At 28.3% G+C, this 16,218-nt stretch overlaps 1 protein-coding gene across 2 annotated transcripts in view; it reads right to left on the bottom strand.

Moving 5' to 3' along the window:
- Positions 1-2,509: 2,509 nt before the first annotated feature.
- The window catches only part of LOC111640715 (forkhead box protein N3-like), a 47,728-nt gene continuing 34,019 nt past the window's right edge, over positions 2,510-16,218 (bottom strand). For both annotated transcript variants that reach the window (XM_023386749.1, XM_023386748.1), the window contains exons 2-6: positions 5,481-6,047; positions 5,084-5,229; positions 3,239-3,294; positions 3,116-3,163; positions 2,510-2,613 (exon numbers count right to left, since the gene is read on the bottom strand). In XM_023386749.1, coding sequence (XP_023242517.1) covers positions 2,528-2,613; positions 3,116-3,163; positions 3,239-3,294; positions 5,084-5,229; positions 5,481-6,029 — 885 coding nt within the window. In that variant the 5' untranslated portion in view covers positions 6,030-6,047 and the 3' untranslated portion in view covers positions 2,510-2,527. The remainder of the gene's footprint in view (positions 2,614-3,115; positions 3,164-3,238; positions 3,295-5,083; positions 5,230-5,480; positions 6,048-16,218) is intronic.

Here is a 16,218-nt window from a genome sequence, read left to right as displayed (position 1 = left end):
ATAAAATTAAATTTAAAACATTTTTAAATTTAAATCTTTTGGGAGTCTAAATAATGTTTCCATGCATATGGAATTGGAATGCAATCTGTGTCGATGCATGTTCCATTTATGTCAGCTCTGTGGATTTCTATGGCCTCCAACAATTTTAAGTCATGTCAGTCAAAGACCCTGTGTATCAGGGGAGCCTCGTCCCAGCAGATGTTAACCCCCAGATCGGTAGCATAAATTTGTATTCAGGTGTTATTCTGTTTATGTAGAGTTCCAGTTTACTTGTGCAGTTGTTGTTTTTTGTTTTACTGTAATGCAATTAGAATTTCCAATGGCAGAGCAAAACATTAGTTTTTGAAACTCAAATTAGCTTGTTTACTATGGTGAGAGCTCATAAGAATCACATCTGAAGCATTTGAATATGTAGTATAAGTTCTTGAGAACAACAAAAACTTTTTAGAATCAAATAGTTTCAATTGAATTTTTCCTTTTGAATACTCCCATCTTTAGTTGGAATCACTTTTGCTTAATTTGAATTAAGCTTAATAATAAAATTTTTTACATGTATAAAAGTGATTTTACTATTAAAAAATGAATTGAACTGTATGACATTTATCTGGTTTAACTTAAAGATAGAAAAAAACATACTAAGATCTGTTGAAAATAGAGACCTGTCAAAACAAAATAAAATAATTTGGTACCATGCAATTTTAGTTACACAGATTTTACTATATAATTGTTTTGTTACTGATTGTTCTACTAAAAACTTTTTTCATTTGGGAAAATTTTCTAACTTTTGCAAATACTTTTATAAAATATGATGGAACAAGTTGGAAAAAATAATAAAGACAAGCAATTATTTATTGTGACATTGTCATAATGCCAGGCTGCAATTTTTAATCATATTTTTAATTTACTTAATTTAACCTGTCCTACGTAGTTACTGAAAATATTCGTGTTGACCTCATTGACCTGCGTGGGTGATCCCAAATATTTTCGTGTTTACATTGGAACGTTTTTGATACTAGATGTCACTATGCATCACAATTTTTATATTAAAACGAACTTTTAAAATATAATTTTTTTTGTTTCTATATTATTCAATATATTTATTTTGTTTGTGCAACAGAAAAAAATAATTTTTAACGATACAGTAAACACGATTATTATTTAAAAAAAAAATTTTTAGGCTTAACATCAACAAAAATTCAACATGGTGTCACAGGCAACAAATAAAAATTTCAACATTGAATAGGTTAAAATATATTCTCTCCACATCAAATTAGTAGAGGCTTGCCCCTGTACATCATACTTTTCCTTTAATTACAGAGTTGTGCTGGTTATTTATCAAACACCTTTCAGGGGAAAATTTTTGAATTGAAATTGACTTCAGGTTTGCATCGGAAGTTTGTATATAGTTAATATGGGCCTCCTGCCCCTAATATATGGTCTCATATTTCATCTATCTAACTCTGCTCTTGAGATTAAGAAAAAACAGATGATGACAGTGGGTATTTGTCTACAATTTTTACAATTTGCAGCCTAATAAACATTAAAATTAAAACCATATTAAAAGTTTAATTATTTTAGCCTGGTCAACATTAGGTATAGCTACTAGTTATGAATATTTTATATTAGTGTATTATTGAGTTGTCTTTGTTTTCCGTAAAACATTTCTACAAATTGAAGAACTGTATTTGAAAAATCATTAGTAGTATCAAACCATAAAAGTTTTTATATCACTGTCTGATTTGAATTTCTATACAATTAATGACTTTCATATAGATTAAAGTTATTTTTATTTTCATATATTTTATATAATAGGAAATAACAAATGTGGCAAGAAGCCAGAAATGAAATAAAACTCAAATTTTATTTATTTTCTGGCTTTTTGCCATTCTAGTAGTTACATTACAATTACTGCAATAACTAAAATGTTAAAAGTTGTGTCTTGGAATTGTTCGATCATAAGTAATATATATCCAAATTGCAAATTGAATATTTCTAATATATTACACAGATAGCAACAAAATTATCTATAATATATAAAAAAAAAATCAGTAATTTGTATTCACTCCTTAAATTGATATGATAATGATTTGGAACTATCAATTAAAATTCAACCTTATTTTTAGTCAAATTAATTCAGAAGTCATAAGAGACAAAACAGATATAAAATATTACAGAACTATTTTATATAAAAGCACATTGCTTTCATTTTTTTAAGATATTTGCAAGAAATCTTATCTATTTATTGTGCAATATTAATAAAATTGTAACTTGAGATACATTATTTCTTCATAGAAAATGAGAAAAAATCTATCGTCCATAAAAAGTAATTAACTAAATTTGTATATTAATAAAGAAAAGAATTAACATTAAACATTAATGAGTTTAAAAGGCATACTTCCTTGGATCATCAACACTACAATCATATAAATTATTTTATAATTATTACCTTTGTATACTTTTAGTAGTGAAGTTTATGATATATTTGTGTATTAATAAATATTATAATTAATTTTTAAATTAATTATAATTAATAATTCCAATTACCTTGTTCATCTAACATATTTGGTCCATTCTTGAGAGCTAACATTGTTGCTGCTGCATCAACTTCAGTATCTGAAATTAAATTTAATGAAATGTTTTAAATTATGATTATCAGATAAATTTTAATGTAAAAAGTTTAAAATTTTTAACAATTTGCATCAAATTATTAATACAGTTAGACTTATTAATAGAGAGGTTGAGGCGCACGTTTTAAACGTGTAAACGTGTGCATGTGACGTTCGGCGCCGCTTTCCCGTAAGCCTAAAAGTTTGACGATGGTGTTTGGAATGTCGAGCGTGATTCCACCGACTATCCAAACACCATTGTCAAACTTTTAGGCTTACGGGAAAGCGGCGCCGGACGCCACACGTACACGTTTACACGTTTAAAACGTGCGCCTCAACCTCTCTAATGTTAACAAATTAATAAAGATTCTAAATCTAAATATTTAAGACAATTGAAAAAATATAATTTTGAAAATTTAAACACAAAACTTTATGAATTTAAGGTGGTAATTTTTATTTCACATATATTCAATAAATTTAATACACATTACAACAAAAAATATTTTTACCTTTGAGACTAGAAACGGCTAGTTGTCTATATAAATATGGGAAGAGTTCTGTATAAATAAAGTTTATATTTTCATATCATAAACAGAATCTGAATATTTCTGAAAATTCCATAAAATACTTACCTGGTGTAGGAATTTTAAAATCATTCTCTGTAGATAAGGAATTAGAAATATTTCCACTGTAAAATGAACAATAATTATTATTGTTATTATTATAGAAAACAGAAATTACTTTACATAATTTAAAAGAATGAAAAGGCATTAGATTTAATATTACTAGAAAATAAATTTATTCATACTAGTTATAATACAATTAGGACATGAAACTTTCAATGTGAACATTTCATGTTACATCAATGAGCATTAACACTGCTACTTATACTCAGTGTTGTAGTGGAGGGTATATGATGGTATATGTTGTATATCATGTTTTTTCATAGAAATATCATATACTCTATATAATAAATTAAAAATGAATAGAGTGTTTTTGAATTTTCTGAACTGCATTTTGAAGATTTATTCCTTAACTTTCCACAAAAGTCTCTGGATATATATACAGTATATGTAACTAATTTGAAATTAATTTTACATGTGATATCTATAATTATAATGTATGAGAATGGAAAAGTTTAAATTGATCAATGTAATAAATTCTAAGAGAGAATAATGAATTGATGCAATGAATTCATTGAAAAATCTTGGCAATACCAAAGTTACTTGGCAATATTGAAATTTCTGTTGTAAATTTCATTAACCCAGAAAATTTCATTTAGAACTATGAAGAAAGAGTATTAGCCACAGCTCCAGTTCTAATGTCTATTAGCCACCATTATTTCTTGAACACTGAATACACAAATTAAATTGGTAAAATCAAATTGACTTGGCAATGCAACTCTGAGCAAAAGATCAAACAGATTGAATTCTCTCATTTCTCTGCTAAACAAACATTTTGAACTGAATGAAGTCATTGATATGTTGCAAATTTGTTCAAATGAGTCAAACCCACACATTGTAATTTTTGGCATATATTAACTTTACCTAATACATTATTTTCCAAGTAAAGAACCAGGTATCTCAGCTAGTTATTTATACACATATAATTATTGTTCTGACCTGTTTTAATACTTTGTATTAATTGTAATATATTTTTTTACTTATTTATGAATTTTTAAAAATCTATATGTTGTAAGGTTTCAAAATTTTCAGTTTATATCATATTCACCATTAACAGAATTTTACTTGAAATTTAGAATTATTTGCTTTATAACTATAGATGTGAAATCATTTTCAAGAATTTTACAGATTGTTCTTATCACATGGTTACTTTTAATTTTATATAAGAATGGTTGCCAACCTTTCTGACCTCGTGGACCACTAAACTCACAATTTTGAATCCTGCTGACCACTATCATAAATTTTTTTAATGATACAAACATCTATAAAATAACAATCATTAAAGTTGAATTTAATTTTATTAATATGAAATTCACTTGTTTAATTATAACAAATGAGTGTGAAGTTTGTTGTTGCTTGTTTGAAATAAGTTTATGGATTATTGGCTCTTTTCCACAAAGGATGACAATTGTGCAACATTATTTATTGATTTATTGACATTATTATTTATTGGTAACAGTCATTTCATGTTTGGTTTCAGATTTGAATAATAAACCCCCAATGAGTGAGAAAAAGCAACAAAGCATTTTGCATTTCATTTACAATAACCTTGAGTCGATCAATGTTGAAATTTCTCCACGAACCACTGATTAGTGACCACTGTTAATGGTATATTTAATAGTGAGATAGAATAAAAATATATTGAAAATGCACATACTGTAATGTTAAAATAATGATCCAGATTTTCTTAATGATCTTGTTATTGCACAGAATAATTATCACTTTAATAGTTACGATTAATCAATTCTTTTTATCTATATAAATTTATATATTATAATCATTAACAATAAATACCTAGCTGAATATAGTTTTTGGCATTGTGGTATATCTTGAAATTCTTTACCATGAGTATTTGAATATCTAGGACCTTTCTGTAATGCTTGAATGAGGTTAGGACGAAATTCAGGATCTATTGACCACAAAGAACCTTTGGCAATATTCTGTAACAAAATATAAAAAACAAATATTTTACTATATCCAATTTTTCAAAATTTTTTATTAATTATTAATTCATTTGTTTTAAAACAACTAAAATTATAAACAATTTTATAACAGATGTAAGCCATTAAGAAATTTGTGTTTTTTCCATGTAAAAACTCTCTTTTTCAACATAATTATTAAAGTAAAAAACAAGGATCAAGATTTAAAATTTAATCAAATACTTTCAATGTTTAAATAAATTATTATTTACCTGTCCCTTTTTCTCAATTTTACGGAAGCATTTATTCAGAGACAAATTATGGCGGACAGAATTTTTCCATCCATTTGGTGCTTGTTGAAAATATGGAAAATGAGTGAGTATCCAAGAATAAATATCTTTTACAGGTAGGGCTTTTGATGGAGAATTCTCTATTGCCATAAAAATTAAACAACTGAAAGAATATGGTGGTTTAACCTTAATATGGACAAAAGGATCATATTGGATATCCGATGGATCTTTATCTTGGTTGATATTGCTTTTCTCTCTCTCATCCTTATCTGTTAAAAGTTCTTTGGTATTGGATCCTACATGAATATTCTTCAGCAAATTTGTATCTTGAAGCCAAGTAAGATTTGTCAAATCATCATCTATAGTTTTGACATCTTTAGAGGCAGTAACATTTAATGAAAGTTTAGAAGATCCATTTCTCAATCTCACTGATGGGAAAGTATTCCATGAATGGTGGATGTCACTTGAACCTCTAATTACTTTACTGCTAACAAGTGATTCTTCCTTCATCAACTGCTCTTCAACAGTCATCAATGATTGATTTAAGAACTGTAAACATAAATAATTTGCTTTTGAATTATTTAAGTTTATAATAAGTTCTGACTAAATATTTTGATTTTAAGTATAAAAAACATGAATAACGAATTTTATACCTACATTGACTAAAAATAATTTTATATTTCAATATAAGTTAATATAAAATTTACCATTTATAAATATATTTGTAATGATTTTATATTCAGTAATTTATCAAAGGCTTTAAATCTACCTCATGCATCTTAAGTATTTATGATGTATATTTAAGATAAAATATGAGAATGCAAAGATATAGCAATGTAGGCAATAGAAGATTTGAGGACAAAATCTGAAAGTCAGCTTAAAGTTAAAAATATTTATAATTATGAAGAATCCAATTTATCTAAATAAAGAAAACAAATTCTAAAATATCTAACAATATAAAATAGTTCTCTCATGTTTACAGATTTTTATTTATTGCTATATAAATACCAAATTGATATTAATCTACAATCTATTTTCATTTTACTGAAATTTATTTTTAATAATCAATTGCTATTACAACATTCTGTTATTAATTTATGATTTATACTAAATTTATTTTTAGACAAAAGTAATACAGGTAACCCCCGTATAACACGGTACTTTTATAGCACGGATTCACTCTGACACGGTTCGAGAATTGGGTAAAACCCTCGTACAACAGGAAATGTAATAAATTTTTACATACTTAACTAATAATAGTTCACGAAAATTATTATTTTCGTGAACTATTAGTACTTAAGTATGTAAATTTTCTCTTCTCGCCTTCTGTCGATACANCTACGATGTAAAAACTATTACTTAAAATTATTTTATAGATTATTTTAGCCTTATAGTTCCGTTTCTTATCGTTTTCTCAAATTGCGAATTGGTCACGTGAGTAAATTAGAACTACGTCATTTCATTTTACCTTTTTATCACGTCGGTAATCGTGCGGGTAATAAATTAATTTTATTATTTTATTTAAATTAATAGATAAAATTTATAAAATATAAATAATAAATATATGGAAGTTAAAAAGTTTTGGAATTTTTACACAAACCTTCTTGCAAAATTTCAAGAATTTTCAAAGGCACAGGAAACTTTTTTTTTATTTAAACTCTTTCCGCTGTGTGAACACAAAGAGGACCTCTTTTCGCTAAGCCCATTATGGGTTAGGCCAGGCCCACAAAGATGCCGGGTAGTGAAAGACGGGCCCCGACATATCCGGACGGACCACACCCGAAAAATTCCTGGGGATTTTCGGGAATTTCGGTCAGAAAATACTCTGTTTCTCTGCAACGAAGAGAGATTTAATTTCATCGTTCAACTTAAAAAAATACAGCATTTCAAAATTGTTACGAAATTGTATCAAAACGAAATTTAAATTTAAAGAAATTTGTTTTATTTGTAAACAATCTAGCCTAAAATTTTGATTTTATTTAAAAACTGAAACCTTAATAAATATAAAAATTGGATTTTTGACTCTGAAAATCGAAAAAGTTTGCAGAAACAAAAATCTTTGCATTACAACGTCATTCGCAAAAATCCGAAACGGAAGGAACATGGCGGACATACTGTACGCTGCATGCCACATTTTAATACTAGTAGCCCGGGACGCTCCCTAGTGGGCGTTTTAGCAGTATTACAAATTCCTATGAGGCATGTTTAAAGCAGCGGCAGCTTTACGTTCCTCCACAGTGGCGTATTTCTTTGGTCGTGCCTACAGTGGCTAGCCACTGTAGTCGTGCCATGAAAGGTTTCTATTATTATATTAAAAAATTAGCTTAACTATTTCAAACCTTATCGTTTTATCGTAGCGGTTCAAATCTATCCGGTTTTTCGTTATTCGCCTCCTAGTGAACATTACAGGCATTCCGTGACAATAATAAATTCCTATTACAAATATACTGAATTATTTATATTGTTATATTGACCAAATAATAATTTATTGGCCAAATGAATAATAATAATTTATATTGTTAATTTAAATAATAATTAAAATTGTTAATTTAATTTGAATGTTTGAAATATGACACACGATAGGGGCGCCTCTAGTGTCGGTTATCAAACGGTTACGGGACAGACAGACGGAAGGAAGGACGGACACCTGTTGAATGGGTTATATATATAAGACTAGCAGGTGGGCCCGGCGTTGCTCGGGCAAAAGTAACGATAACTAAGATAAAAATTATTACGTTACAGTCAATCTTACCCGTTTTCACAGAATGCAAGAATTGAGTCCCCTTGTTTCCAGACTAATTAGAGAACTTTTAGATGGTTCTAAAAATATGTTCGATTTCCCGCAAAAACGAAAGAACTGCATCTGCGCCTGTAAATCTTGCACGTCGCTTTCTCTTAACAATACCATTGTTACGTAACACTTCCATTGTTGATGGAAGTGTTAAGCCTTAATCCTGTCTTTCTCCCCCCCGGGAGGAATTTCGAAAAATTCCTTCTTAGTGTGCGTTTTCGTGACGTACCCTATCTATGTACCAAATTTCAACTTTCAACTCCTAACCGTTTGGGCTCTGCACTTATTATTATTATCATTATCATCAACCCGTCTCGATTATATTATAGATGTATCACTTAAAAAATTTTTAATGAAGATATTTATCTAATTATGAAAATATAGTAGCATGTTTTTTTAATTTTTGGAAACCTAACCCTCCTTTTCGTATTAGTTCTTTGTTTCGTATAACACGGATTCGCATAACACGGCAATTTTTTGGAACGTAACTACCGTGTTATACGGGGGTTACCTGTATTTTGTTATAACAATGAGGATAATTATAAAGACATTCATGACTATGGTATATGATGTGTAACTAATTGTCAAAACATAACTAGTAATTTTATATTAAAAAAATCTTCATAAATATCATTTAAATACAGTGGAACCTCTATATTTGTCATTAATCTGTTCCTAAGAACCTAACGAATATGGAATATGAGGAATATAGAAACAATTTTTCTCATAATAAATAAGTGATATTCAATTAATCCATTCCCATCCTAAAAAAAAAAAAAAATACAAGAATAAAAATTATGTTGTTTGTAAAGCTTTATTTTTATTGTACTAAATAAATATAGTATAGTGGTAGATGGAAAAGAAGAGTAAGGTTATTATTGTTTAGAAAAAGACATACCATCAATTAAAACATTAGGTAATTCCAATTATGATCATGGGATATAATCATATGATCAATTTGATGTAATAAAGTACTTGTTCAGTATTGTCTGTTTTTTAAAACATTTCTGAAGTAGGCAATAATAATTTCTTTTTTTTTTACCTCTATTGTTGTTCTAACAGCTTTCCATTTTTGCTGTTTTTCTTCAGTGATCTTTGTTGGAGCCATTGAAACTTGAGTTTTTGAAAATAATCTATGCGAAAAACCAAGAACAAACATGACAACTGTGCAAAGCAGACTGATTAACTACAGTTAGCTAATATGGCTAGCTGATCGGCATGAGCATTCGATTGTAGCACCATTTCCGGTTTTGGGAATGACAACAAATACAGAAAATACTGACGAATATGGAGGGGAAAAAGTCATCAAAATGTTATGAATATTGGATATTACGAATATAGAAATTCCACTGAATTACTAAACAATTTAAGACTATACAATAATGAGTCTTTTGATGTCCTTTCTCACACCTCAGGAAAATAAGTCTTACAGCAGAGTCAACCTTTTATTAGAGGCTGCTCATCTGCCTCACTATGCAAATGTTACACGACTTCCTTTCAGTGATGGCATAAATAAAAAATGTAATATACATTTGATAAAATTGCCAGGTTTATTAATTTTACAATTATTGTTCTAAAGATGTTATCAAATCATTTAAATATGTTTCAATTCTTTAAAGTAAAATCATCTATCAACCTACTGTGGGAGAATTTGCATAACTTTCTTAATTTTATATAAGTGCCAATCTTTAGGTTCAACAGATATACAGTTACAGCATTCAGATATATTAATGAACTATTCATTTGGAGCAAATAAGACAAAAGTTCATCTTAATGGTCAATAAGAACCTATGCCATTACCCAAACATAAAACAGATATTAAAAGAAACTTAACGGCATTAGTAAAAGAAATAACACAAACAGAAATAAGACTGAATAATTACAAAAACTTTACCATAGAAGCGTTAAATTAAATACGTATGTCACTAAATTGACGAGTGCTTTCGACGATACACACTTCGTCTTCTTCAGGTCATTAGAAGATATAAGATCCTTTTTTGAATACAAAATTTAAAACATTCCAATCTTAATTAACATTTTGGAATAACAGCAACAGTAGAATATAAGAAGATATTTAAATAAAAACACGCGTGTTTAAATATCTTCTTATATTCTAATGTTGCTGTTATTCCAAAATGTTAATTAAGATTGGAATGTTTTAAATTTTGTATTCAAAAAAGGATCTTATATCTTCTAATGACCTGAAGAAGACGAAAGTGTGTATCGTCGAAAGCGCTCGTCAATTTAGTGACATACGTATTTAATTTAATGCTTCTATGGTAAAAGTTTTTGTAACAAATGATTAGCGTGCTGTCTATCACTATATTATAGACTGAATAATTCTACACTGGTAATAGCAAATAGCAAATATCAAGACCTTAGCTACTTGAATTACCGAAGAGCTAACTATAGCTCAATATTCCAATCAAGCCATAAATTAAATATATATCAAATATATTATTCATAACTATATCCACTATAAGTGAGAGACAAAGGAGACTGGCTCACTGCTTTTATACAATAGCAGACTATAGTTAGGAATCTAAAGCTGAGACAAAAGATCTCTTTTTGTCTCAGCTTCACACCTTACTCTTATATTCTTTCAAGTACTTTATTTGAGTTTTACATTCAATTTAAAATGGAATCATTATATCAAAACAGATTTTACATTACACTTTTCAAATTACAAAAGAAAAATGAGAAGAATATATTAAAAAAAATCACCTTATTTTTTACTTTACAATATAAAACTATATGGAATATATCTAGAAAATTTCTCTTATGCTAAAGTTAATCTTAACACATGACCAATATTTTAAAAAATATATATTATTAAGAAACTTCATGGTTACATACAGAAATATAGAATGTTTGAATAAGCTGAACTGATGTAATAATACAATCAAATTAAATATTTTGACAAAAGCTAAATACAAATTCTATTTTTACATGGAATTTTTTAATATCAATGTAATTTAACACAATTTGGAAAAAAATTCAATTATGTAAATATAAGACAAAATAATCTAGCCAAAAACAATTTAATGAAAACTGGTGTTTTCAACAACTACTTCAAGTGGTCATCCTCGGGTTAAGAAAAAATTCTTAGAATTTGCATTTAAGTCTGCTACATGTGCTCAAGTAAATTTTAAGATTTTGTCTTTTTTACATTTAATTGAAGGTGTTTAGCAATAATCAGTCTTTCATTTTAACTTTATCCATAATGGAAGCAGTTGGAAAAAATTTAGTTTAAAGTTTGACAACTTTTTTGTATGATTGTTTTTTTTTCCTTTTAATACATATTTTTGTATACCATTTGGTGTTAAAAAGGTATTTTGATTTTTACCATATTTTACAACATATAAGATTCAAAACCCATTTCAGCACAGAATACTTAAGATAAAGCATTTAGTGTATTTAAGCAATCCTGTGTCTTTTGCACTCTGCCTCAAAATTGTTTTTACTGTATTCTGGTTTAAAAAGTAAAATTAGAATGTACATTTTTATTTATCAGGGAAAAAAGAAGTGTTTAAAAAAATTCATTTACAATTAAAATTTATTCTGATCACCTTGACAAAACAATTAAAATTTACCTTTAAAATAGTCAACATTAATTAATTAATACATGCAAAAGTTCCTTAGCTATAGCAAATACTAATAATGTTATTGTATGTTTAAATTTAATTAAACAACAACATTTTTATTCAAGTATTGCTAGGTAGTGGTTACCTGTAGTCTACTAAAGGTCATTTGGGAAATTCATTAGACTACAGGAGATTGCAACTTCGTATGTAAGATGCTGGGCAATTTTTTCAGCTTTTTTTTGGGGGGACAAAAGTTGCATCTTATATGCCAAAAAATACAGTAATTAAAAAAGCTGAATAAAAAATGAAATGAAAATTGTGCAAATAATATAAATTTATTAAATTTTACTGATAAGACAGTTAAAATTTCCCCTGCTCTGATTTATTACTAAACTTGAAATATTTTGTTTAAACACATCCATCTTATTATATTAACTGACTTATTGTATTATTTTTAATAGATTTTAAGATCTGGAGTTAATCTTTCATTTTTCAACACAAACAGTATCTTTTTTTACATGTATTTTTTGGGAATGTATCTAAAATGTAAAAACAAAATTGGGTGTAATTTTATTTTTGTTATATTTTATTTTCAAGGCATCAAAGATGTCTGCTAATAATCTGAATCATTAAACAGGAAATGATAAAAATTAATTTTTCTATCATTATTTAGGTTTAATCATGTCTCTAAGGTATTTTATCTCTATCCTTCTGTAAACTTTTTACTTTAATTCATGGCTATTCATTACAGAATGTTTCATTATTACAAAATATGACCTACTTGAACCTATAACCGGTGCTTACAGAGTTCAATCTTCCAAAACGAACGTTTTCTTAACCCCTTCTGGGTTCTTCTTCAGGTAAATCAGCTGGATCGAACATGAATAAAAAAATTTGAACAAATCTGAACGCTGTTGAGTTTGAATTGTTTGGTTTGTTTGCGTATTACATCACATGACATGTTTGGATGTGCTCGAACTTAACGATCAATGTCCAAACAAAAGAGAAAATTATATCAAAATACATAACATACGTGAGAGTGAGATAAATAATTAATAATGATCTCACGTGTTCCCCAGTAATTTTTTCTTTATTCTTTATCACGTAATAAATAGTATAATGCTATCTCTCTGTATGCAGTAAGTTCTGCCATGCCATGGAAAGGCCAATCTTGTCTCTTGTATATTAATACAAGAGACAAGATCGGCCTTTCCATGGCATGGCATGAGGATGTGTCATCTCTGAACTGTTCTCTGCTTTGTATTTTGCATGAGGATGTGTCATACATCTTAAAAATTTCCATTTCCTCTAGCCATTTCAGGTGGTCAATGTGCAGTGTGGTGACAATTAATTGCGCTCTAGTGAAGTCCACCACAATTTCGGGATCAGTGGCATAAATGGAGAGTGAGGTGGTGCATCTATTGTGTTGTATATAAGAGATATGCTCTTTTAATCTAATCCCCAACGAACGTTTAGTCAATCCTATGTATACCAAATCCCTGTTAAACCAGTTATCCCTTAGCAGGACTGCATAGATGTCTGATAATCTCTCCATACTGATCAGTCTTTTCTGTTACGTAAGATGTCAAACAAAGTACTGCATTGCCTGTATGCCAGGGTAACCTTTTGTTTTTTTTTGCAATGGTGCTGTATAAAGACCTCAAGAGGGGGTTGAACATAAGAGGTATCCTCACATTTTCCATCCTCATGCTACTGCTTTGCGCCACTGTTGTAATGGTAGAAGAAGCCCGTGCCTGTTTATAGCACTCCAAGATTTTCCGTATGATATTGCGGTAACCATGGGACCTGGCAATATCTTCCAAGTATTTTAACTCTTCTGCGAAAGCCTTTTGCATAGAAGAGTGCATGCAGGCTCGTTTAACCAATGCCCTGAAGTCTGCCATCTTGTACTAGAAGGGATCACAAGAGCTTATTGGTATGTATACTAGACGGTTTGTGATAAACAGATGTGCATATGATGAAATCTTCTAATCTGATATCCAAATTGAGGAAATGAACACTGCTGCTACTATGTTGCTCCATCTCAAGGGACAGCCCATATGGATTGTCATTCATTTTGCCTAGAAAGCAGGTTAGGTTGGGAGTTGTCCTCCATAAGATAATAATGTCATCGACATACCTTTTGTAAAGGATAATGTCCTGGAGGAAGTTAGGCAGTGTCTTGCTCTCCAATTGCCTAATAACCAGCTCACACAAATCCCTGAATGCCAAATGGTATGCACCGGTTATAGGTTCAAATAGATCATATTTTGCTATATACAACCTGGTGTGCGGTTGCTGTTTTATATTCATTATTACAATTTATTTAACTAAATAATCCTTAATTTACCAAAATAAATGAAAATATTTCCATTTAAATTCTACTAAATTTGAAAACAGAATGTATAATCTTTCTGATAAACATATCAATTTAACATAGTTTAAAGAATAAATACTAATATAAAAATCCATATTCACTGATAAATAATAATATTTTTTGCTAAGCTTCAACTTGGTTTGTATCAAAATATTTTTAAAATTACATAAAAACTGATATATTCAATACTGTTGTAAAACAATTTTAAAATTTTCATGAAAATTCATTAATTATTTTTATTTAAATAATATTGCAAAGTTTAAGTATCTGTTTAGATAATCATTCACATGTATCTATGAAAAAAATCAAATTTCTAATAAATATAGATAAGAGAAGAGATATATACTATTATTATTATTTTTTCATAAGTACAAAAATATTTATTTTTCATTAATTAAATGAATGTCAAGCAGAAAACACATGTTCTCTCAAAAACAACTGTTATGAAATTGTTAGTAAATTAAACCGATAAGATGCACATACGTTAACACAGCTGGCAACAAACATATGTATACTGTTTTTTTAGTAAATTGTAATTTGTATTTTTCATTAATTACTTTTCAAATGTAGACAAAATGGCAGTAGACTATTTTTAACAATAAAAAAATAGCTAATATTTAAATAATTGTTTAAATCCAAACTTTAAACTCTAAAACTGATTCATATTTTGAGAGAATAAAAACAAAACAGAAATTTACATTAAATTTACTTAGTTTGTAACTCTCTGTGTATTACAGTACCATTACTTCTGTTCTATTCTTGTTTGTGAAAAAAAGTTCTACTTTTTTCCATAAGCCAAAAGTTTTATTTTTCTCTGCTTTGTATCGTGCAATTCTTTGTTGTTAATCAAGGAAACCATTAAAACTAATATTTAATAACATTTTTATNTAATAATGTTATTGTATGTTTAAATTTAATTAAACAACAACATTTTTATTCAAGTATTGCTAGGTAGTGGTTACCTGTAGTCTACTAAAGGTCATTTGGGAAATTCATTAGACTACAGGAGATTGCAACTTCGTATGTAAGATGCTGGGCAATTTTTTCAGCTTTTTTTTGGGGGGGACAAAAGTTGCATCTTATATGCCAAAAAATACAGTAATTAAAAAAGCTGAATAAAAAATGAAATGAAAATTGTGCAAATAATATAAATTTATTAAATTTTACTGATAAGACAGTTAAAATTTCCCCTGCTCTGATTTATTACTAAACTTGAAATATTTTGTTTAAACACATCCATCTTATTATATTAACTGACTTATTGTATTATTTTTAATAGATTTTAAGATCTGGAGTTAATCTTTCATTTTTCAACACAAACAGTATCTTTTTTTACATGTATTTTTTGGGAATGTATCTAAAATGTAAAAACAAAATTGGGTGTAATTTTATTTTTGTTATATTTTATTTTCAAGGCATCAAAGATGTCTGCTAATAATCTGAATCATTAAACAGGAAATGATAAAAATTAATTTTTCTATCATTATTTAGGTTTAATCATGTCTCTAAGGTATTTTATCTCTATCCTTCTGTAAACTTTTTACTTTAATTCATGGCTATTCATTACAGAATGTTTCATTATTACAAAATATGACCTACTTGAACCTATAACCGGTGCTTACAGAGTTCAATCTTCCAAAACGAACGTTTTCTTAACCCCTTCTGGGTTCTTCTTCAGGTAAATCAGCTGGATCGAACATGAATAAAAAAATTTGAACAAATCTGAACGCTGTTGAGTTTGAATTGTTTGGTTTGTTTGCGTATTACATCACATGACATGTTTGGATGTGCTCGAACTTAACGATCAATGTCCAAACAAAAGAGAAAATTATATCAAAATACATAACATACGTGAGAGTGAGATAAATAATTAATAATGATCTCACGTGTTCCCCAGTAATTTTTTCTTTATTCTTTATCACGTAATAAATAGTATAATGCTATCTCTCTGTATGCAGTAAGTTCTGC

The sequence above is a fragment of the Centruroides sculpturatus genome, unplaced genomic scaffold (assembly GCF_000671375.1).
Source record: "Centruroides sculpturatus isolate CEXI.00-Female unplaced genomic scaffold, Cexi_2.0 scaffold1451, whole genome shotgun sequence".
Taxonomy (NCBI): domain Eukaryota; kingdom Metazoa; phylum Arthropoda; class Arachnida; order Scorpiones; family Buthidae; genus Centruroides; species Centruroides sculpturatus.
Note: the sequence above shows the minus strand (reverse complement) of the source record. Positions and strands in the feature narration are given on the sequence as shown.